Source organism: Rhincodon typus, chromosome 1, assembly GCF_021869965.1.
Source record: "Rhincodon typus isolate 14 chromosome 1, sRhiTyp1.1, whole genome shotgun sequence".
Classification (NCBI taxonomy): domain Eukaryota; kingdom Metazoa; phylum Chordata; class Chondrichthyes; order Orectolobiformes; family Rhincodontidae; genus Rhincodon; species Rhincodon typus.
The window spans coordinates 161,005,341-161,031,106 of NC_063332.1; the positions used below are offsets into that span (position 1 = coordinate 161,005,341).

At 40.1% G+C, this 25,766-nt stretch overlaps 2 protein-coding genes across 2 annotated transcripts in view; one reads left to right on the top strand and one right to left on the bottom strand.

Annotated features, from left to right (window-relative positions):
- Positions 1 to 25,766, top strand: part of LOC109921181 (dihydropyrimidinase-related protein 1-like) — a 46,433-nt gene that overhangs the window by 6,459 nt on the left and 14,208 nt on the right. Inside the window, exons 2-6 of the mRNA XM_048601118.1 lie at positions 13,031 to 13,119; positions 14,743 to 14,927; positions 18,125 to 18,289; positions 22,416 to 22,477; positions 23,057 to 23,137. Of these exons, the coding sequence (XP_048457075.1) occupies positions 13,031 to 13,119; positions 14,743 to 14,927; positions 18,125 to 18,289; positions 22,416 to 22,477; positions 23,057 to 23,137 (582 nt within the window). The remainder of the gene's footprint in view (positions 1 to 13,030; positions 13,120 to 14,742; positions 14,928 to 18,124; positions 18,290 to 22,415; positions 22,478 to 23,056; positions 23,138 to 25,766) is intronic.
- LOC109921182 (ellis-van Creveld syndrome protein-like) overlaps positions 21,805 to 25,766 on the bottom strand; it is a 70,654-nt gene continuing 66,692 nt past the window's right edge. Inside the window, exon 21 of the transcript XR_007262890.1 lies at positions 21,805 to 21,830. The gene's annotated coding sequence lies outside the window, so the exon portion shown is untranslated. The remainder of the gene's footprint in view (positions 21,831 to 25,766) is intronic.

Here is a 25,766-nt window from a genome sequence, read left to right on the forward strand (position 1 = left end):
TGTGGTTGCAGGGAAAGGTGCCGGGGGTGGTGGGGCTAGTGGGGAGTGTGGAGCGGATGAGGGAGTCGCGGAGAGAGCGGTCCCTACGGAAGGCAGATAGGCGTGGGGAGGGAAATATATCCTTCGTAGTGGGGTCAGACTGCAGATGGCGGAAGTTGAATCCGGAGGTTAGTGGGGTGATACATGAGGACAAGGGGGATTCTGTCTTTGTTTTTGTTGCGGGGATGGAATGTGAGGGCAGAGGTGCGGGAAACGCAAGAGATGCGGTCCAAGATCATTTTCGACCACTGAAAGGGGGAAGTTGCGGTCCTTGAAAAACGAGGACATCTGGAATATTCAGGAGTGGAACGCCCCATCTGGGGAGTAGATGCGGCGGAGACAGAGGAATTGGGAGTAGGGGATCACATTCTTGCAGGAAGGAGGGTGAGAGGACTAGATTACACCTGCTCTCACCCACCTTCCTGCAAGAATGCGATGACTGTTGGGTAAAGTTGTGTGGCAATGTAGATAGTTCTGAGCAATCCATTCATAGACAACACAGTGTGGAGCTGGAGGAGCACAGCACGTCAGGCAGCATCAGCAGAGCAGGAACTACACCCTTCACCAGCCTCGGGAAGGGGAAGGGAGCTGGGAAATAAATAGAAGGAGGAGGGGTGGAGCTGGGGAATGTAAGTTGGATGGTGACAGGTGGATGTACGTAGAGGGCAGTGAAGATTGGTCAGTGGGAAGGATGGGGCAGATAGTTGGAAAGAAGGTGGACAGGTAGTGTCAGGTCAAGGAGGTGGGGACGAGAGGGAGGGTTGGACAAGGGATGAGGCCGGGAGTGGGAAAATTTTGAAACTGGTGAATTCTATGTTTAGGCCATCGGGCTGTAGGCTCCCGAGGCGGAATATGAGGTGTTTCTCCTCCAGTCTATGTGTGGCATCATTGTGACACTGGAGGAGGTCCAGGATGGACATGTCACTGAGGGAGTGGGAGGGGGAGTTAAAATGGTTGGCATCCGGAAGGTGGTGTTGATTATAGCGTACAGAGCGCAGATGCGAATCGGTCACCGAGTCTGTGCTTGCTCTCACCGATGTAGAGGAAGCCACATCGGGAACAATGGATACAGTAGACCAGGTTGGAGGATGTACAGGTGAATCCCGGTCGGATTTGGAAAGTTTGTCTGGGGCGTTGGACGGAGGTGAGGGGCGAGGTGTAGCACCTCCTGCGGTTGCAGGGAAAGGTGCCGTGGGTTAGTGGGGAGTGTGGAGCGGATGAGGGACTTGCGGGAGTGATTGGTCCCTACGTTCATAAATGTCATTACACACATCCAGAGCAAATGGTACTTGAACTCAGGTAGCTCAGACGTAGGGATGTTGCCACTGCACACTAAGAGCTAAAAACCTTCCTGTGTCGAATACAGAGACTATTTCAGGGCAAAAATCATTCCATCCCCCCACCCAGCTAGGATTTGAACCCATAATCTCTAGGAAGTTAGTGCCTTATCTATCAGGCCACTGGGGCCATACTGTGAAGGACCTTAGAGAAGATATATCTATTGGAAATATAACCAAATTTATAAATTGCATGTGAACCAAGTTAGCACACAAATTTATGATTGACAAAATGACTCAGTTCCTCTGCCTGATCTTGTGGTAGCTAGCATTATTAATAGCTGCTTTTGTTCAGAATTTACCCACCTACCTATTGATAATTCCTTCAACATTCCAACATTGCTTACTTGTCCTGTTCAACTACCACTTCTTCTCTACATTTACATGTGTTCTTGTTTAAGGTCCTCATGTATTCCCACCACCCAGCTCAGTGCTCTCTCTTTTAAAATTCCCTGCTTGTATCTTTTCAGTCTGTCTTCTGCCCTGTTCATAGAATTGATTTCTCTGGCTAGTTTCATGAATTATGTCCTTTAAAACTGTGACTACAGTGCATTAGCTTTCTTTTTTTCTGCTGTATCTCTCCAAATCTTTCAAATGCAGTATCATCACACAACATTGCGCGGTTTAATGGATTAATTAAGGCTCCCAAAAGAATGTGGATGCTTGGTCAATTGAAATTTTTAGACTTGAGATGGATAGAAATTTGATTAGGTTATCGTTGATCAGTTACAATTTAATTAAATGTTGACAGAGACTCCAGGGTCAGAATGACCTCCTCCTGTCTCTATGTTCTAAGCAAAATGGCTTCTTGGTTTCTCACATTAACGTCTGGAATATGCTAAGTATCTAAACTTGGTCCTCTCCTCTTTCCCAATTAGACACTATCCTTTAATGACATCATTTGAAGGTACAAGATCAGTTTCTACACGTTTCTTATAGCCATTGTTTTTATCGGAAGAGGTCATATTTGGCTTGAAACTACTTACTCCCAATACCAAGTGCATGCAACATAAAATCTTCAAATCGTGAAGGTCCCTTCCATCTTTTTGTGTGTCTCCTCTTAAATCTTTGCTCCTTCATTACTATTAAACTGCTGATCACTGAACTCTGCTTTTGTTGCTGACCACATGCTGGTCGACATTGTAAACGGCATGTTCTCTACCCTCCAAAGACCTTTGTAAGTCTTCAAGAGGAAATACCATGGATGGTAGATGTCTGAGATAAAAACAGGAAATGCTTGAAATTGGGCAACAGGTCTGGCAGCATCTGTGGAGAGTGCAACAGAGTTAATAACTCAGATCAATGGTCCTGCCTTAGAACTGAGAGTATTTAGAGATGCAACATAAATAAAGGGTATGGGAAAGACCAATCATTGTGTGGAAGGTCAAGAAGGAGAGATTAAATGTCGAAAGGGATTTTGTTAGAAGGCAACAGTTAATGGTATGGGACATGTAAAGAAACAAACAATGGATCTGGAGAAAGGGTAAATAGGAAAAGTAGAATTGTCATCAACTGCGACTCTCCAAACACAAAAACACAAGGAACAGTGAAGAGAAAATGGAAACAAAGGATATTGTCTGAAATTGTTGAACTCAACATTAAGCCTGGAAAGCTGTGAAATACCTTGTTGAAAGATGATGTGTTAGTCCTTGAGGTTTCAACGAACTTCACTGGAGCAGTGATAACAAGGTGTAGAGCTGGATGAACACAGCAGGCCAAGCAGCATCAGAGGAGCAGGAAGGCTGACGTTTCGGGCCTAGACCCTTCATCAGAAATGGGGGAGGGGAAGGGGGTTCTGAAATAAATAGGGAGAGAGGGGGAGGTGGATAGAAGATGGATAGAGGAGAAGATAGGTGGAGGCTATTCCCCTCCCCCATTTCTGAAGAAGGGTCTAGGCCCGAAACGTCAGCCTTCCTGCTCCTCTGATGCTGCTTGGCTTGCTGTGTTCATCCAGCTCTACACCTTGCTATCTCAGATTCTCCAGCATCTGCAGTTCCTACTATCTCTGATACACTTTCACTGGAGCAGTGTTGGATTTATAAAAATATATCTGATTCAGAAAAAAAGAAATTGCAAATGATACATTACAAAACATTTTGAATTAAACATCACAAGACTTGCAAAAAAATTCAACTTGTACAATTGTAACAGTCTTCAAATTTAGCAAATATATCCCAGATCAGGTATGCAGCCAAAGAGCAACATGTTTCAGACTACAAATAGTACAATTGACATAGAGTTCTCTATACAGCATGTTTCACTCTGAGGTGCCTCATCATATTTTCAGTACTGTTGAATTGCAACGTACATTCTTGAAGCATGCAGCCTGAGGCTTATTACAGATTACAGCCCTTCATTTACAATGACTGAATGTATTTAGAAACTTTTCCCTATTGAGTCTCTGTGGTGGTTGCCCCAAGCTCTAATGCATCTCTCAGCATGGCGCCCTGGATTTTGGAATGTGACAGCTTGCAACATTTGTTTGAGGACAATTCCTTGCACAGGAAAAACCAGCACACATCAGGCACATCATAGAACTTTTACTAAGGTGATGGTCCCTCCATGTACAGTTGATGTTTGTCTCTATGCATAACATAAAGTATAGAGTCCTGTATCATGGAACTGCTTGTGATGAAGCCCAATAAAATCCACTCATTACCTTCTCTACAAGGCCACATTCCACAAGATGGTGGACAACAATCTCTTCCCATGTAGAGGCACCTGAAGGGCAATGTTCAGAAGGGGTGAGACTTTACATATGTAGGAATGATCTGATGGAATGACCCTTTCTCAATACCAGCAAAGCTACATCTTGGTGCTTGTTTTTACATTTTGATGATCAGGCATTCTCCCAACTGATATTGGCAATATATATTTAGAAAACCAATTGACTGGATCTACTATTTTCTTTTGGAGGATGTTACGTGCTGACTACTTCCTGGTGCACTTGTGGTCGGAGGTGTTCTCTGTATAAAGGTCTTCACCAGGGTCAGGTAGTATGACATGATCCAACTACTTGGAATGTTCCATTGCAATGTGGCTAGACCCATCAGTTGTAACACAGAAGGCTCTCTGATCAAAACTACAGTCAGACAAGGTTGCCCTCCCTTGTACTGCTCACGTGCTGTGGAGAATCTTTTGCTGAGCTCCATCAGGAAGGAAGTAATTATTAAAGAGATGATTATCCCAGTTAGTGGAAACATTCAGCTTAGAGCCTCTTTGTAAGTGGACATCACTGTAATCTACTCATATCTACTAATGGTGCTTAGACTGTTTAACATCTGTGACCAGCTGTAACTGGCCTCAGGCACCATGAGTGAAGCCATGTTGTTTGACTAATCCTTTGTCCCCTTCACTGACAGGTCAGATTACCCAAAGCCGCTGCAGATATGGTTCAGAGGGGCCATGGCATGCACTAAAACTGGAAGGAGTGAGTAGTTGAGGTCCAATGAAAATTGAGCGTGAGGAATTGATACTCCTGATCCGTTGGGGGTAAGAACTGGGTCATCAGGAGCAACTCTTGGTGCTGCTATACATGGCCCATCTGGCTCATTCCACATGCCTGTGTCTTCGTGATCTCCTGAACCATCTGCTTTACTTAGAGGTCAGAAATGCAACATTTTCACAGGGACACAATGTACAGCCTTCCAGATATAGAGAGGAAAAACGTACCCAACATCACCTTTTTGTGCAGCTGCAATAAGCTGGAATGTCAGTATGCCTACACCAAGTGGAACTGTGTAGGAATGTAGAAAGAAAAATAGGCCATTCGGCCCATCAAGCCTTCTCCACCACTTTATGTGAAATTAAACACTTCAATCACTTTTACCTACCCCATCACCATCGGTGATCAGAAGTGTATCAGTGTAGGATGTTGAATCAACGACAAATCATTGCAGTGCAATGTCAAAGATAACCCGGAACCAACATAGAAGTCCATGGCCATCAATCCCCTTTCAGAACATCAATCTGAAGAGAGAGAAAAAGAAAGTTCAGGAGTGAAAGGTTAGAATGAGGCTGGAGCAAAGTTTTAAAATAACGGGTGGTTGAAGGCTTAGAGTCACATATGTGGACTGAATGGAGGTGTTCCACAAGGCAGTCAGCAAATTTGCTTTAGCTGTCCTCGATGTAGAGGAGACTTCTATGTGTTTTTCCATTTCCACCTTCCACCCCCTACACATCAGCAGTCTCGTCTTCACTGGCACCCCCATCTCCCAAACTTTCATTTCAGTTTTCATTACATCAAGACTCGAAACGTTCTACTGGATGACATCCCATTGTTCATACACTCGAAACTCCTGTTTGTCCATTACCCTCTCTCCATTTTGCACCTAGGTTTTCTTGTTATTGCCTAAATTTTCAATTATGTGCTGTAGCAAACAGAATTAAAATTCTTATCCTTCAGGTTCCCTTGTTCAGCACCATAACCCCTTGCTTCCTTCTCCCCTCTATTGGTGGCCATACTTTCAGATGCTTAGGATTGAGGCTTGGGAATCTTATTTTGACATGTTACTCCAGCTGTTCAAATTTCTCCTGTCCTTTAAGATCTTCCTAGAAATCTACTTATCAGCAAGCTGAAAACACTTCATAACTTGTTTTAAAAATGTATTAAGGGCCAGCATAAATTTCTTTTAAAATTAACAAGCCATGTATAAAATACAATACAAATAAATACACAATTAAATACACAGTGGCAGCGTGTACAAGATGTACTGCATCAGCTCACCAAATCTCCTTAGACAGTATCTTCAAAGCTCATAACCTCTACCATCTAGAGGGACAGGGGCAGCAGATATATGGGCTCACCTACAAGTTCCCCTACCTGCCACACACCATCCTGAGTTGGAAATATGACACTGTTCCTTTACTGTCACAGCAAGTGTTCCCATTACCGCAATAGCTTGGGTTGGAAAGTCTTCACAGGCCGCAAGAAAGGTTATTCCAAACTGGAGATGGGCAGCAGTTATTACATTCTTAGATGGGGGTTTCTCTCCTCCATTATATTGACAGTCTCATTCATAAATCCTTTAAAAATGACTTATATATGAAGTGCCATTAAGTCCAATCCACCGCTTTTGACTTTGGAGACCATATGGTCATAGAAGGTTAATTTAATCAATTCTGAGCCCCCAACATAAGGCACAATCAAACATGAAGGAGTTATACATTGTTCTACAACATTGTACTCTCTGTACTCTGAATTCCCTTTGAATGCAACTGTGAACATAAGAATTTACCTCATAAATATTAAACCGAAATTCCATTTAGTCTAGGGTTGCTGATGGAAGCCTCTGTTCTAGATTCAATTTATCTGGTCACCATTCCAAAACTCCAGACAATTCCAATAAATTATATCAGCAAATAAGAAGATAAACTGAAAATAAGGCTGGATTGTTGGGTTCAGGGGCCACATGTAGTCTCTTTTGAGGTTGTCACTAAGACAAGTTCTATAAGGATCCTTTAGGTCCCTTTTCCACCGGAAGTTGCATGAATTCAGAAAACCCTCTCTTGGTGGGTTTGCATGTTTTATGGAAAGCCCACTTAATCAAGTACTTGCAACTGAAAGATGACTGATCCAATGACTATATCAAATTCTAAAATTGATGATGACATGTAGGAGTTTGGCTGAATTTTTTAAAACATAAAATAATAACAGAAAGTGCTGGAGAGACTCAGCAGGTCTGGCAGCATCTATGGAGAGAGAAATAAGGTTAATGTTTCCAGTTCAAAATGACTTTCCTTCAGGTTCTGTACTCAAAACAGTAAGCTTGTTTGCCTCTACATAGACACTACCAGATATGTTGAATTTCTCCAGCACTTGCTGTTTTTATTTCAGATCTCCAGCAATATTTGCTTTTTACTTGAGGACTAAGTACATCATACATCTAAAATTGAACAAATTTGTTGCTAGCCTTTTCTGCTGCCTTTCTGGAAACTTTGCTGAAATCATTAGCTCTGTAGACTCTAGGCTGTGTATGCCATGAGTTTGACATGACAAAATGTGATCCCATATGTCTTTTGAAATATCTGATCACCACACTAATTGTTATGCATCTTGTGATACCTGGGTATCTGTGTGGAATTTGTGTAGGATGAGGAATTTGTGTAGACTTTGGTGTAACCATTCCTTGTTCATTTACCAATCAATTTCCTCACTATTGTCAAACGTTATTTCTGCTCTGATAACTTTTCAGCACTTGGTCTGCTGTATTATATTTTGACGACTCTTGCAGACACAGTCATCTGATCTTGGTGCACTCCTCGTTAGATTTTTGAGTTGCATGAATTCCTCTGAATTATCCCTTAGTTGCCACTAAAGAGTTAGTTGCTGTAAAATAAGACTCTACTTCTACAATAAAAAGATAAACCTTTTATTCCGCTCCATCTGCTGCTACTCTTGAGAGTGTATCTGTTGTTATGTGCACTCTGTCTGGAACATTGACTATAACAGAATCATTACTCATCAGTCTAAAGGCCGAACGTGTATATGTAGAAGTATTCTTGAGACTTCTTTTGCTCTCAATAATGTTACCAAAGATTTCTGGTTCAACTCATCCTGGAATTTCAACCCCAAGAGATGGTCTACGAGCCTTTCACATCCTCATGTAGCTGTTAACACTTCCTTTTCAATAACTGTATACTGTTCTGTCTTCATCAAACCTCTCAATAGGTTTCATGTTCCGTCAGTTTGCACTTGAATAAGGATTGCTCCTAGACCTGTGGAAAATGCATTCATGACTACTATAGTGCATAAACCTGGGCTATAATGTGTGAAAACATTAGTAGAAAGTAACATCGCTTTAATCTTTTCAAAAGCTGCAGTCTGTTCCTGACTCTGATGTAATTGTTGACCTTTTTCAAATGGTTTCTTATGGGCTGAATAGGATTGGCTCAGTTGGGAATAAACTTTCCAATATGAGACCAACGAAGTGTTATACGTCATTTTTGTACATCAAAACTGCACTGATGACTCTAGTCTTCCTTGGACCCACCGTAATGACTTGTTCTTGGAGAATGTGTCTTAGAAATATCATTGTGAGTCTAGAGAATTGGTATTTTTCATACAGAGTAAGGCCTGAATTCTATAGTGCTTTTAAAACATCCCTGACTCTCTGGGCATGTTCCTTCTTTGATTTGCCATGTGCTAGGATTTCATCCACATGACAGATGGATTCCCTGTTTTACTTTTATGATTCAAGTCATTGTCCTTTGGAAAATCTCTGGTGTAGATGTGGTTAACTTGGTTAAAGATCTGTGTCTCCTAGAACTTGGAGTTCTGTGTTTACTGGTCTGACTCTCGTGGACTTCAGCTGTGGTAAGCTGTCTGCCAGTATTGAAACAGCTGTTCCTGTGTTGAGTGTACAATCTGTTTCAGTGCCCTGTACCTTCAAGTTGATGATCCTGAGTCTGTTTTGGCTTTCTTTGACCTCAGCCAGGAATGTTGAGTTCACTTTTTGTTCTGTAGCTGTAACTTTTGATCATTTTCCTAGTTGCCTGATTTCCAAATCTCTGGAAATTTTCCTTTTACATGACTTTTTCTTTGATTTGAGGTTATGAAGGTGCTTTTAACTTACCATATTTTCTAAAATTACCCATCTGGCCACCCTTGTAGCATTCAGTTCCTCCTGCTGAACATTCACTGTGGAGTCACATCTGGATCATCCCAATATGATTGATGGCTTTGATTTGTGCTCTTTTGGCATTTTGGCAGCCTTTTGGAAGGATGATGACACCATCTATACATGCTGATCATGTCAGAAAAATCTTTTATGTTTGTTTTCAGTACTGACCGATTTTGCACCTGATTTGTCCCTGTTTAGTGAATTAGACTGCCTGTTCTCTTTGGATTGAAGAAAATCTGACAGCTTCTAATTCCTAACATTAACTACTATACAGTTTCTAATTCATTCATTCTTCAAAGATCCATGTTTGCAAGTTCCTGCTGGATGATATAAATACATACGTTCTCTCAAATGCTGAGGCTGCTGTTGAAATTTTACCTCTTCCGTTACTATATTTCTTTTGGAATTAAAGTGCATATCAAATACTTTAAGCAATACATCATATGCCATAGGGTTTTCTTCCATGCTTTGTCTTAGCAGAACATCATCAGTAATTGGACCTATAGCATATCGAAACTTAATTTGATGGTAATGCTCTTTTGGATGTAAGCTTGAAACCATTCCAACATGTTCCAGAGCTCCTAATATTGGCCTCACTGTGGGACTTTCCATATTATCAAAAGGTAGAGTTTATGGCAAGGTCTGGACTGAAACTGTCATCCTTACAGATTATCATTCTTGATTGGATACCTGGGTTTGTCCATCTTGCTGTTGACTATGTTCCAATCCTATTGAAACAACATCCTGTCCCAGTCCTTCAGTTCTAAAAAACAATTATGTCAGCCTCAAAACATTATCTCTGTTTCTCTCTCCACATATGCTGCCCAACCTTCTGAATTTCTCTAGCACTTTCTGTTTTGATTTCATATTTCTGGCATATGCAATATTTTGCTTTGAATCAAATCCTGAGATTTTATTCTCCAGAGTGTTGCTGTTAATGGTGAGGTTTCAAAGTCTTCAAATGTTCTTTTTCCAGCAATCAGATGACTTGTTGCTGCTGTAGTTCTGTAATCAAAGTTTTCTGAGATCTCGTCCTGTCTTCAAAGTCTTCCTTTCTTTCTCAACGGTTTGGCCCATCTTTGTGGTCTTCCTGCTTTTCGCTCAGCTACAACTTTGAAGTCCCCTGATGTTTTGTTGTACCTTTGGAGTCTTTTGTTTTCAGAAGTATCCTGTGGATTCTGTTGTAAATTTGTATCCTGGCTCTGTTTAATTTCCGTAGCTGCTGCCTTCTGTTACCTTGTACGCTAGGCCAATATTGATATCAGCACATTGAGATACGGAACTCTATTGGCTTTGACTGGGGAGTCTGCATGTACACTGCCCCTGATGTTGCTTGTTTCTTAACTTTGAGTAAAGCTAATCAACTCCTTATGCTGTAATACTCATTTATTTACATCATTACATAGTCGATTATCAAATAGTGTCAAATACTCTAATAAAATGTCTATGATTTCTCTCTACAAATGCTCATTCTAGTTTACTGTTACTGATGAGAGTCATGTGATAAGGTACATCATCCTGATTATATGAATCCCATTTTAGCACATTACTCTTAATTTCACCATTCTCCTTCAGGCAGCATCCTTGACTATTCGAAGGCCAACATATCACAGCTTGTGGTGATTTTACAATGGGCTATGAGTAGGATAAGGAGGCAGGGTCCAGGTGTACCTCAGCCAAAGCAGAGATTGGACCCCATCATTCTATTGATGTCATGTTAAACCACACAATAGTCATTGAGCTAATTGAGTTAAGCTCCAACTATCCCTCCCCCACCAAAGAATACGAAGTAATTTAAACAAAGAAGAGCCTACATTAGAAGAGGTAATTGAGACAATCAAAGGAAGGCTGCAAAGTCAATTTCCTTCCATTCCCTCCCCTTCAGTATTTACAGGTACCCTTACACCTCAATTTTACCAGATCTCAAGCTTTCTGCCATTGCCAAATGCATTCTTTCCATATTTCTGGATTACCATCAGCTACAATGTTCATGCACTTTGTACACATTGTAATGCCCCTAACATTTGAGCAACACTTTGTCAGCATAGTCATGACTGGCACTCACGATAAACCATTAACACAGGAACAGATTTTCCTCCCAGTGCTCTCATAAGCCAGTAACCTCTGACAAATTCATGCATACCCCACGACTGTGTTTTTCATTACTTATTGACTTATCTAACCCTCTCCCAAATCCTCAGATACTCAGACTCTTCAGCTACTTACATATTTTTCTCTTTCATCTTATAGTTTTAATTTCTGTTCCAGCATTATGCAAATGCATTGTGTCAACACATACGGTATTTTTAAACCAAATTTACTTTCACTTATTCATCATTTAAGTTACATAAAGCATCCCTCCTTCAAACTAACATAAGCAATACCACAAGATATCCAGTCCATAAAACCTTTTGACTTCCTTTGAGGAGTATCATGGAAAATAGCTGGTATTGATTTAAAATTCTAGTTGCTATGCTGTTGAACGTTTTGTCTTTAGGACGAGATGTTAAACTGAAGCTCTTTCTGCCGTCTAAAGTGGATGTATCCTGTTTTAAAGGAGTTATCCCCAGTGTCTTGGCCAATATTTCAATCCCTCAATCAATGTAACAAAAACAGATTATCTGGTCAGTATCATGTTGCTATTTGTGGAACCTTCTTGGTGCAAATAATTCATGGTATCCTCCTTTACAACAGTGACTAAACACTGAGGTGTCTGGTGGTCACAAAAGGTGCTGTATAAAGTACTTCCTTTCTTTCTCCTGCCCACATTGTAAATCACACTAGAGCAATAATTAAATATTTGGTATTTTCATTTGGTAAGTGCCTGAAAGCAATCTTCAAGGAAAATATTAAGACACTATTATATATTGATATGCCATGGTCGTAATCAGATTTAGAAAGTGATTTCACATCTTAGTGTTGAATCTATTATTTTTCATAAATAGAGATGAGCATATTATAACCACAGATAACTTCTTCATGCTTGGCGGCTATGTAGATAAGATGGCCTCTTGCTGTTATTTCTAGCTGCACACTATGGTCTTCCAGGTAATCAGAAAAGTTATTAAGTGAACTCATCTTGGCAATGCTCTATATTATGGAGCGGCTTCCAAAACACTCTGTGACACAGAAGATCTTTCAAAATTTATCTAATGAAAACTCATCAATTTATTGTATATGGTTGGGACAATTCCAAAGCATATTAAATTGTCAGTAAATGCCTCTCAGTGTGTTTCATTTGTATAACATGCTAGTTTTGAAAAAGAACAGATTTTTAAAATATGGGCTAATATGAGATAACATGAGGGAATGAGTTCCCTAACATATTTATACAGTGAGCATATATTGAAATCCCCTTCATGAGCTGAATGCATTGATATTTACGATTGCATTCTTCACCTGCTGAGAAAATAACCAAGTAAGAAAATAAACCCTTGTTTCTTGCATTGCATAAAATAAAAGACTTTTGCTGATGAATTGTAGGTTATGAAAGGTCATTAACCAGAAACTCTCTCTACAAATGCTGCCTAACCCTCTGTGTACTTGCAAGTGCTGCTGTTACTATTTTAGATTTCTAGCATTTGCAGCCTTCTGCCTTTCTACAGTTGGACCCATCCACTGAAAGGATTTGAGTTTTTACAGGAATTTGTATCTGTTTATGTACTGGTGATGTTTATCCAATTTGTTTTGCCCTTTTCTCCTGTAAGGGTTAGCATTTCTTACTGAAGCACTCCTTTTTCTTGTTATGAACCAGAACTGTGAGAGTGGGCTAGCTGATGGATTGTGCATTACCACAGCAGACTCTGTAACACAGAGACAGTTTGGTCCCAAATATACTTCTTTCTTTGAATAAACTCCAACTACCCATTAATGAATCTTCCCATATTATGTGTAATGCTGTTCTCCATACTCTCTATAATTGAACACTGAGCCAAAGCTTTTTAATGCTTTCACTTTAACCTATTTATTTGGGAAAAATTGCTCACTATGGTCATGTACACATGGGCTTAGTCAATTTTGTGTCTTTTTTAGGGTGATCAAATTCTCATCAAAGGTGGGAGGATCATCAATGACGACCGGTCCCACTACGCCGATATTTATCTTGAAGATGGAATCATAAGGTAAGCTTTGAGGCCAAACTCATATAAGGCCATGTCTTTCTGTTGCTCAAAATAAATTCTCAAGAAATATATATCGACTGCTAAGATAAATGATTTGTAGATATTAGCAATGGATAAGAAATAGAACACAGGACTGGGGTTGCAATGAAAACCTGAACTATCAACTAAATTCTGAAGGTCATTTACACACAGCACCAGGTTACCTCCTGCTAAGGTAATAATAAAGGCTGTCCTTTGATTCAAGAATGATGTCTATTCAGGGATAGTAAGAACTGCCGATGCTGGAGTCAGAGATAACACAGTGCGGAGCTGGAGGAACACAGCAGGCCAGGCAGCATCAGAGGAGCAGGAAAGTTGATGTTTCGGGTCAGGATCCTTTTTCAGAGAGAAAAAAGAAGGGTCCCGACCTGAAACATCAACTTTTCTGCTCCTCTGATCCTGCCTGGCCTGCTGTGTTCCTGTAGCTCCACGTTGATGTCTGTTAAGGACTGTGTATTTTTGCTGTGAGTCTTCATATGATAAAACAGGCCAATTCTGAACCCTCCGATCTTTGAGCACGTGGGGCTGGGCATCGTCTGACCTGGCGGGAACCTGAGTGCAGGATTCCTTTCCCTTTCCCTTTTGCTTTTCCCTTCCCCCTTTTCCCTTTCCCTTTTCCTTACATTTCCCCAATAAAGGAAGTGTACAAGATATTTCCGTTTCTTTCAGTCGTAATAAAAAAAACTTAAATGAGATGATTACTAATTTCACAATTTAATTAACAGAAATTAACAAGCATACATCTTCAGTGGATAAGTGCATAGCTATGCTAAATTTAAAAGATGTCATTCTAAATCCAATAGAATTTACTTTGATGTCATTTGTAATTGACCATGAATAAGAACAGCAGATAGAGTTTAATTTAACGTTTTGGAGTCACAGGTAGACAGGGTAGTGAAAAAGGCATTTTGTACACTTGCTTTTATTGGTCAGTGCATTAAGCATTGGAGTTGGGATGTCATGTTGTTCCCGTACAGGACATTAGTTAGGCCACTTTTGCAATACTGCGTTCAGTTCTGGTCTTCCTGCCATAGGAAAGATGTTGTTAAACTTGAATGGGGGCAGAAGAGATTTATGATGATGTTCCCCAAGTTGGAGAGTGAGAGCTATAGGGAAATGCTGAATAGGCTGGGGCTATTTTCCCTGGAGTAATGGAGGCTGAAGGGTGACCGTAGAGGTTTATAAAATCTTGAGGGGTATGGATTCTGATCAGATTCTGATTCTGATTCAGGACTTAGCCTTCTCTTGGTTACCAATGTTGCTCCAATTCATGTTGCATCCTAGCTTTTGCTGGACATAACCTGATAACCTAAAGATCCTTCCCATTCTTGTCTGCTGATTCAGAATTGATGAAGTTTGTGTTCTTGATACGCATAGCCCTTGGTGCTGCATCCCCAGTATTAGATAATAAGATAGACTGTTAAAACATTTGGCCATTGAATTTCATAGGAATACAACCTTGCCTGAACATATCTTTGTTTCAAATCCTATATTCATTGTCAACAATGATTTTTCCAAAAAAACGTTTCTCCTTGTTTTGTGTTAAGGCGCTGTGCAACTTGTGATTTTTCTTTTATCATTCAGACAAATTGGGGACAATCTAAATGTCCCCAGTGATGTAAAAACCATCGAGGCAAATGGCAGGATGGTTATTCCAGGAGGAATTGATGCAAACACCTATCTACTGAAACCCTACATGAACACCACTAGTGTGGATGACTTCTTTCAAGGAACAAAGGCAGCCCTGGCAGGAGGAACAACAATGATAAGTAAGAAATGTACCTTTCCTCAATCCACCCTAACGCCCACAGGCTCCGTAACCTCTGACCCTTCCTACCATCTACCCAGTGGGGCAGAAATGTGTTAATGCATGACGTTGAAATGAGAACTCACTTGTTCAGTAAATTACTAGGGCATGCTAATATCGTGTGACAGCTAAATCAATTTTGACGGAAAAGGTCCTTGCAGTAACATATGGTGTATCTGCTGCTAGAACTAACAATTCCTTTTAATCAAGGTCATGAGAAAAAGCCAAAGCGTATTTACTGGCATATTATGAACTGATGACAAGGTAACTTATTGATCTTTGGTTGGAGCTAAATTCCTTTATTCCAATTCTGACATTTGTTGGTGTTAATTCAACTGAAAAATCTGCAGGATTTATTTTCTACGTCATTCAAAGCTAATGTACATCATTGCCTTGCTTTTAATTTATTTCTCATTCTGTCTCTACTTTTGCTCTTTGTGGTACAGTTGCTCTGTTTTATTCCTGTACTTTTCACTTCCTGGATAATAATGATAAAAACACCTGATCAGAACAATTTCATTCTATATGTTGTAACGCAAATATTCTTGATTGTTCTTTGACAATGCTCCCTCGCTTTTGTACTGTAAAACTGTGTCATAATGATGCATGGGTTTCAGAATTCTATACCCTGAAGGCAGACCTGCCAATGGGATCACTACAAGGACACTGCCCACATCAAAGCCTGGATATTTTATAGGAGTTACACAGTTACACATGTCTTCATTCCAGAAGCATGCTCATTTGTGTTGCCAACTCCCTACACACTTATCACTTTCTGAAAATGCCCACCAGAGGTGTAAAGGTCCAATAGCGTGAATCCCAGTATGTGACTGTGTGTATTGATTTGCAAATCAAATAATGAAATATGTTGTATTATCTATTCTTTTGATTCTCGTTGGAGTTTGTTCACTGAATGTGTGGGACAAACCAAAGAAATGCTCATCCACCCACACTACGTCAAGTGCAACTAATCACCAATTAGCAACAGGGTTCATGATGCAGTTTTATCTTTCTGACCTTCCCACCTTCCCATGGCTTGCCTTGTCTTGTTACATATTTTGTAATCAACTTGTTCAGAGATGTTATTACACACTTCTGGAGCAGATGGGACTTGAACCCAAGCCTCAAAGATAGGGACACTTTCACAGCATCACAAGGCTTGCCTAGTACGATGCCTGAATTGTAGGATTGCGCATTGCAGGGTTGGGGGATAGGGGAGTTGTGGGGCAAGTCTTTTCCAGTTCTGTTGAAGAGCTATCCTGTTGATCCCCTTCCCCTGCCTTTTCCCTATTGTTTTCACTTTCACTTATTATTCAAAAATTGCCCATTTTGCTCGTTACCATTCTGTCTACCAGTCTTGTCCTGATTCTAGATCCCTCCTCAGTTCAGTAAAATTAGCCTTTCTCCAGTTACATATTTTTATTCTCTGTTGCTCCTTGTCTTTCTCTATAACCACTCTAAACCTTCTGGTACCATGATGACTATTATCAAGATGCCCCCAAACTGTTATATTCTCCAACTGACCAGTTGGAACCTGTGATGCAAGAAACATTCAGGCCTCCTCTCCCCCCCCAGCTTGAGAAGTAGGCCAAGATTAAGGTTCAAGGACTCCTTAAAGATAAACCTCAGGAAATGTAGTATGCCCATAATGGATAAATGCACAAGAATGAACTGTCTGGGAAAAAATCTAAAGCAGTTGGTGTTGTTTCCTTTGAACAACAAAGAATACTGACAGCTAAAGACAAAAGGTATGCTGGAAAACTGGGCAGAATCCCACATTCTACCTGTTGTGATCTTGAGGGGATATCTAATAATATACTGCCTGTGTCTTGACATGTACCATGTCCCATTCATCTATCACTGCTTTGCTTACTGATCTACCGTGGCTCCTGGTAAAGCAATACATTGATTTTAAAATTCTCATCCTTGAGCTCAAATCGCTCTGTGGCCTCACTCCCCCATATTTCAGAAATCTTCTCGTGCCCACAAGCCTCCAAGGTATCTGTTCTCCTTTAATTCTGGTCTCTATAGCGTGCTTGAGTTTATTATCTCCAACTTTGCTGGCTGTGCCTGCAGTTACCAAGGTCCTAAACACAATGGAATACCCTGCCTACACATCCATACTCCTGTTTCACCTTTAATACAAATTAATGTTGACTTTGATCAAATGTTTTGAAATGTTTAATAGTCCAAATATGGTGTTTAGTTTATTACCATTTGTAGGTCCTTAGGATGTTATATTACATTTATGATGCTTATAAATATGAGCTATTGCTGTTATCACAATTACTAGAGTCATACAGTCATACAGCACAGAAACCGACCCTTGTGTCCAACTCATCCAAGACGACCAGGTTTCCCAAACCAGGCTAGTCCCACTTGCCTGCATTTGACCCACATCCTTCCAAACCTTTCCTATTAATGTTCTTGTCCAAATGTCTTTTAAGTGTTGTAACTGTACCGCACCTACTACTTTCTCTGGCAGTTCATTCCACACACAAACCACCCTGTGTGAAAAAGCTGCCCTTCTGTCCCTTTTAAATCTTTCCTCTCTCACCTTAAAATTATGCCCTCTAGTTTTGAACACCCTCTACTCACAGGAAAAGACCTTCGCCATTCACTTTATCTATGCCTCTCAAGATTTTATAAACCTCTATTGCTAAAATATGGTGAAGCATCATTTAAATACAGAAGCATTCTAGTATGTTCTAAAAAAAATTCTTCAAATAGAAATAAAGAATGTACAATTTCCATTTTGTCTTGTTTCTGTGCTGAGTTGTAAACTGTTCAAACTTCAGGCTGGCATTATATATCGCATCATCATATTTAAATTTAATACCATATTGAATTCTTTGGATAATTTCCGGTTTCCCGAAAACGTAGCTTCAGAATCTTCAGAAATCAACTATTTCACCTTACACGTTTCCTTGGATTTGATTTCAATTGTGAAACCACGCTGAAGTAAGTCAACTTAGCTCATTTTTGTTTAAGTTGTAGCGACGTGTAACAAAGCATTGAAATCCCCGAGGGGTCAGCTGACACATTGTGTGAAATTGGATGTGTTCTGCCCTATGTTGAGTGGCATTGAGATCTTTTAGAATCTCTTGGTTATTGAAGTTCTTAATCTCGTGACTCACATCTGAATGTTTTGCTTGTTAGTTGATCATGTCGTGCCCGAGAAGAATGCCACTTTGCTGACTGCCTTTGAAAAATGGCATGAGGCAGCTGATAACCGATCCTGTTGCGATTACTCCCTGCACGTGGACATTCCTCAGTGGGACGAAGGCATCAAAGAAGAGTTGGAAATCTTGGTACAAGAGAAAGGTCACTACACTTTAGATAATATAACTGTCAGGGTGTTGTTTGTGAGTCAGGGGCTAGATTTTACTGATGGGCATGGTGCTCACCAGCCCACCCTGTGAGAGCTGCCAGCCAATCTGGGGAACCATCTGAGTAGTCCCATTGGGGCCAAAAGCAAGTAATGGATGCTGCTGGGGCTGCAAGGGAATATCGGGGAAGAAGTGTCATGGCGCTGGACTAAGGTAACGTGTTTTTTTTTTGGGCGAAGAGGGATCAGGGGCTTGGGGACCTTAGGGGGTCAGGTTTGCGTGTCAGTTGTCCTAAAACATTGAGTTCAAGGAGGGAAATCTGTCATTCATACCTGGTTGGACGTTAAGAATGAGGGAGATTAATTTTGGGGTTTTAAAGACATCAAGTGGTATGGGGAGAAAGAGGGATTATGGCTATAAGATGGAGGATCAGCCGTGATTGTACTGTATGGTGGAACAGGCTCAAAGGGCTGAATGGCCTACTCCTGCTCCTGGTTTCTGTGTTTACATGTGACTCCAAACCACAGCAACATGCTTGATGTTTAACTACCCTATGAAATGGCCTGGAGAGCCAATCAATTCAAGGGCAGTTATGAATGGGCAACAATGCTGGCCTTACCAATGACACCCACATTCCATGAAAAAATAAAAATAAATATTAAAGCAGGCCTGGTGTGAGGCCAGAGAATGCTCACTGTCCATTTTTTTGTATGTTTGCTAATTGGTAAGTACTAAACTCTCATGATGCAGAAAGGAAGCTGATTTTTGTTCTGTGATTTCTGTTTGGTTACTCTTCACAGGATAAAAAAAAACTGAACCTGTAAGAAAGAAAAAAGTTTTTAAAAATATTTTTGCTGTTTTTCTCTGATTCAAAGGGTAGTAGAAATTTAGAACTTTCCCTCCCAAAAGGCTGTTGATTCTTGGACAATTGAAGCTTTCAGGACTAAGATATGTAGATATTTATTAGGTAAGAATATTGAGGAATATAAGGAAAAGGTAGGAAAATGGGATTGAAGTGTGGATCATTGTAAAGTTCACATCCTTTTATTTTACTCAGTTTTTGAATGTGAACTGAATTAGGAAAAGGACTGTATTACAACAAAGGATTGAGGAAGGAATTGCCGTACTTTTAAAAAGCAAATAACTGCAACTGATTGTAAGTTGCTTTGTAATCCGTGTGGGAAGGTGTAAAACCTACAGCTCAGCTCTGGTGCCTGTGTAAAAGGTGAGATTTGGCCAGCAACAGCTTGTTGATTGGTTTATGGAATTGTGACAAGTTGCGAATGGCAGAGGTCATCGGCCTGACGATAACTCTGTGATTGGTTCCTGGGTAGCTGAACAGCTATGGGTGTGAATGATACAGTGAGAAGCCCTCTGACCTGTAGAAGGGGAAGTGGTGCATCTTTCTCTCCAGTGAAATACCTTAAGCTAAAGAAAGTCAGTAGTTTTCTCCCACCAGTTGCTGTGAGCTGTTGCTTTAAACAAATAAGTCAGAGTTTATAATTTGTGAACCAGTCACTCTGTGTGTTCTGTGAAGCAGTGATGGAACCCAAAGGAAAAGATAAAAGAATTAAAGGACTAGGAAAATGAAAGGAACATGCCATCGAATCCTGAGGACTGGTGCCATTGAATTGCTTCCCCAGCAATTTTTCCCTTCGCTCATAACCCCAGTTTTTTTTGTGTGTGTCTATCTGTACGTAGGTGACGGGGATTAGAGTTTTAAGTAGTAAGTTATATGTCGGCAGTTATTTGTTGTTTATGGTGGTTAGAATCTATTTATTTGTAGTAGGTAGGAGTTCTTGTTAAGTCAGAAACATGGTTTGTATTTTCTGTTAATCTGAGTCTGTCTGACAGGTAAATTGGAGGTTTGCATACTTTGATAATTTTTTTTGGCTTTTGTAATTACTCTGGGAATATCAGTGCATGATTTCCAGCCCACTACCTCAGTGGGATGTAAGAATCAACACAGTCTAATCGAATGGTGCACTTGGCCCAAGATATAAATGGTATGGTTCTGTTTCTAAGTATCTCTCCCTTTGTCTTTATTTAAATATTGAATTTTGATTCCTCATCCTTACTGTCTTTTCCCAACCCCTCACTTTGCCCCTTCCCACCTCATTTGATACATTAGCTCTTCCTGCCTCCTAGAAACTCAGTTTCCATTAAAACATCCCAATTTGCACAGGGGCACCTTTTGATGTCACATTGCTATGACATTATATGATATTAGTGACAATATTATAGATGGTTCTCCAGGAAAGTTAGAGATGGCGGTTAGAAACACTTGTTAAAGCATCAACACCTATGAATGAATAAAAACAAAAGTCAAAGTAGCTACTACATTATCATATCCATTAGTATTTATCAGAGAGAACACTCTGATGTTCACCAATGCTTCACACCCATTTCTTCACTGTTGCGAATCCATCGATTCTGGTGAGATAATTTCAAATGGCTAACTAAATTAAAATTAATTTTCTTACACAAATCTAGCATGCCGTCTTATTTATAACTGAGTTAATAACTGTCTCCTTTAGCATAAAAAAGGATCTTTATATATAACCTGGGAGAGGAACTTTCCTGTGGGATCCTGATGTCAGAGTCAGTTGGGGTCCAGAATCCTGCACTGCATGAGCAATGATCAATGAGTGGTAATTTTCCCCAGATTGGCTAATTAATAAACAGGGGCAGGCTTGACATCCAATTAGAGATGTTGGGTTCACTTTTGAAGCTGTGGGCCAATAGGAGGTTCTCCCACCTGAAAAAGCAACATTGTGTGTTTTCAGATGGGAGAGAGAGAGAGAAAGACAGCATCTCAATGTGAAGGTGCCTTCCCACCAAGTTTTTAGCCTCTGAAAGAAAAAGTCCCCTCAACAACTCATTCATTGCTGTGCAGTGAAAGTCTCTCTGGTGAGGCTAGGCAGGCAGCCCTACCTAGAAAGTTGTACCCTTCAACCCTATGCTGCCAGAAAACCATGTCCAGCCAACTGGCCTGTTTCTCTTGGCCTAAATATAACCCTCTGACAATAGACCATAAGTGACCATTTACAACTGAAATTGCTACAGAAATTCAGTCTGGAGAATGCTTTAAAGAAGGGTCATTGGACCTGAAATGGTAAATCTCTCTACAGCCACTGCCAGACCTGCTGAATTTCTTCAGCAATTCCTGTTTTTGTTTCAGATGTCTGGCATCTGCAGTTCTTTGTTTTAACTTGAAGCTGTTATATAGATACTCACCACTTGTGGGAGGGTAGTCTTATCATTTCCCCCTCAATCTCATGTCTGTGAGAATGGCTTGGATGGTGCTGGTAACCCACACACCCTAACAACACAATTTGTTATATGTACTCACCCTCGTCAGAGTCTATAAATCCAACACCCTGCTCCCTGCCACGCTTCACAGATCCAATTCAGGTATGGCACAGTAAAGTATCTAGTAGCTTGTCAGGCTCCACTGTTGTCTTCGAATATGGAGAGAAAAGGTGATGGAAATTCTCACTTCCAATTATTATCTAGTCACCAACTAGAAACGGCACCTGTGTGAGCATAGGTAAGGAAGGATCGAGTTACATTGCAGCACTTTTACGGTTAACCAAAATTATCCACATTTACCATCAAACCTTGCACACTAAGAGTGGTTGTATGGGTTTGGCACTGGAGGCGTGTCATCTTCTGGAGAATGGTCAAGTTGATATATACTTTTAGTGCTAAAGGGGAGAAAGAGGAGGAAATCCAAGAAGAAAGGAATTTTTTTTTGGAATTGCTTCATGTGGTTAATCAAATTCAGATTACAGGATAAATCTTCCAAATTTATTCTTCCATTTGCGTATTACCCACTGAGGAATACATATTGGAAAATTGGCCTCAGAATTTTGCACAAATTTGTGGTTGAGCTCAACTGTGCCCGTAATTTTTGATACGTGCTCCCAGCAGCCAAAACATGTCCTGTAACCTTAAAGCTAGATATTTATCTCTGAAATCTCTATTTTAATATTTTAAAGTATCATAGTTTGATTTACTATATTTTATAACTTAAATGTCACAGATATGAATGAAACTCATGTTTTAATAGTTGATGGATGTACTCCGGATCTAAATATAATATCCTTTTCTGAAAACAGATATCAATTCTTTTCAAGTCTACATGGCATATAAAGACATGTTCCAGATGACAGACAGTGAGGTAAAGTAGAATATTTTTTTTTGTATATTAGGATGTACTTAATCCAGGGTCTTTCAATGAGTTTTTATCGATATTTCGTCAGGACAGGGAGAGAAACAGGCAGTTAGAAGACATTGTTTCAGGGTAACCACCATGACAGGAGAATCCACCCCAAGTTTGCAGATGGGACGATGGCTGAAATTCTCAGAGAGTGAGAATAGATTGAGTTAGAGTGCTGTGTTTTATTTTCTGGGGATTGAATTTGTAGACAGGTGACTGAAAATTTTGTACAGCATAGATCTACTGATAGTTAAGTTTTATTTCCCCCTGCAGGTTTAAAATTCCCATATATATCCTAGAATCGACCGTAAGGATAAATCCAATAATCCATGCTATCCATCCAACCCTTTAAGCTTCTGCTTTAACTCTTGGTTGAGCAGCTAGAGCCATATTTTGCCATTGCCCTCTCTCCTTTAGAACAAAAGAAGGCGAGGGATGTTGCCCCTATGTCTGTAGCTTGGGTCAGAAGATATTATTATCACTATGATGCCATTATGGTTAGAACACTTTGATAAATTTATATCCTTTTTGTATTGACAGCTTTATGAAGCCTTTACTTTTTTAAAGGATCTTGGTGCTGTAATATTACTTCACGCAGAAAATGGTGACTTGGTTGCAGAGGTGAGTGGCTGTTTTTGAATTAAATTGCTTATGATTGCGCCATGCCCGCTTGACATAGGACAGACAGACAACCTCCACATTCATCACTGGTTAATAACTCCATTATCAATAATTTACTTGAAACATCGGCAGTAAAAATTCTCTGGGGGAAAGTCCACAGTGCAGGCATGGGAGAGGAGAAATGTAGGGTTGAGCACCAAAACCCACTGAGTTCGGAGATGTCCCCTTTCTTAAAACCTAATGGCAGATGACTGCATCAAGACTGGTACAGCTGGGATATATACATTGCAGTCCAGGGGCAGATGGTCAGTCCTCTGTAAGAACCTTGAACTGGATCCAGCAGCTATTAGGGTTTAACACTTGAATAACTTTTGTTAAAAATCTTCCAGTACATTTAAAGAAAATATATACTGGTGGGCACCTCAGCTCCTGTTTTATATGTCGTTGCACTTTGTGTCTACAGCCATACCATTTCCAGCGATTGGTTGGATCCCCCTGACTCAGACACCTGGGAACCCCCTGGTACTGGGAGACACCAGCCTTGTTCTACATCCCTGTGTTGTAAAAGGTTTTAATCTCCACAAGTACAGTAGAACTTCTTGAGCATAATCATCTCCATAATCTTCCCATGTCTATTTACTGGATCTCTAATGTCATTACAGAGGGTTCCCAAATTATGAATTTTTGCCTTTTGAACACATACTTAAAAAAAACGATCTGAGAAAGGAGAATAAAGATCTGACAAATGAACATTTCCTGTATAAATACAGGATTGTTCCTTTATATTGTCTTGCATTGTGTTCCGACTTGAGTACAAATTGACTTGTGAATGGACTCCGGAATGAAACATATTTGCAACCTGGGGACTGCCTGTTTCGTGGTAGAAACCAGCACTTTTTTAAATACCTATATATTTACTAAAAGAACAAAGCCACAAGGTGCGCTGTTAAAATCAAATGTTCTTCTGTACAAAAATCAAATAACATGGATAGTAGCAATGGCACCCTATCTTAAACAGTTTGTTACCTGAAAGATATTTAAAATATAGTTAACTCTGATACTTAAACTTTAAAGCATCTTCTTAACTCAAATCTCCTTCCACACCCATTCGGCCTACACCTGAAGAAACTTCAGCCAGATATTTAACACAAATGGGAAAATTAATAAATTGATTTAAGTGCTGTTATACAGATTTATTTGAAGATTGAGATTTCTTGGGTCATCTGATTACTTCTATCAAGGTTTCTCTTCAAAATCTTGTCCGCTGCCCCATATTTGTGAACAGAACATTGAACACAGGTGTAGCTAGTATCATAAAGGTAGCTACATTGATCAGAATTCTCTTGTTTCTAATATTCTTTAAGTCTGGATTTTTGCCTATAGGGGACTCTGTCTCTTCTCAGGTTGGCTATCCTAGAAGTTGAAGTTATCCTTAATGGAATCCATTCGTTATCAAGGGTTTTAAACTCATTCAGTCAAGACAAAAACTTCCTTTGATTTATGCTGAAAGAGATGTGCCCTCGAGCCACCTTGCTGTAGGCTGCTAGAAAGAGATCTCTCATGCAATAAGCATCTTTACCTCATGCTTTTTTATTTTTTAGCTCCCAGTCTGCTTAGTCACCTGATCTGTCCCTGGGAATACGTTGTTTGTTTTGCAAGGAATCATCTTCCAGAGAAAACAAATTCTTAAAAGCTAGACTTTACCCAAAATATCGGCAGAAAAATTTCTCTGGAGGAAAACAAAATATCATTCCTGCTCTTGGTCAAACCAAAGAAAAAGTCTTGGGCTAATAACAAAAGCTGAAGTGACAATAGTGGAGAATAAGAATAGAAATAAAAAAATTTACATTTGAAATATGGCACATAATCAATCAAAACAAATCAAAGAGAAAGTATTACCATATACTCAGATATACTTGAGATAATGTTTTATTTTATATCCAAATGTTAATCTTACTTTATGAGCAGTGTAAGAAGCATTGTGCTTGGCATTTTTTTTATCTTAATGGAAGGAGACTTCCAAAACAAATGACCTTATTTGACTTGATATGTAAAATAACTTCGGAACAGAAAATACTGGAAACACTCAGCACATAAAATCCCTACAGAGTGGAAACAGGCCATTTGGCCCATCAGGTCCACACTGACCGTTCAAAGAGTATCCCAACCCCCTATCCTTGCATTCTTATGGTTAATCCACCTAACCTACACATCCCTGGAGAATTTAGCATGGCGAATGGGAGGAAACCCACACAGACACAGGGAGAATGTGCAAACTCCACACAGACAGTCATCCATGGATGGAATTGAACCTGGATCCTCGAGACATGAGGTAGCAGTGCTAACCACTGAGCCAACATGCAACTGATCAAGCAGGATCTATGGAAAGTGAAGTGTAGAAATGTTGATGAAATAAGGCAGAGCAGAGTGACTGCATTAGAAAAGGATGTTGATTGCTCAGAGAGTTGACCCTGGTCAAGTTAATGCCATGGAAAATGTACCAGAGAACTACTGTCCCCCAGACTTCTGTTTAATTCAAGGTAAGGATGCAATGCCTGAACGTAGACAACAAGGTGCAGGGCTGGATGAACACAGCAGGCCAAGCAGCATCACAGGAGCAGAGAGCCTG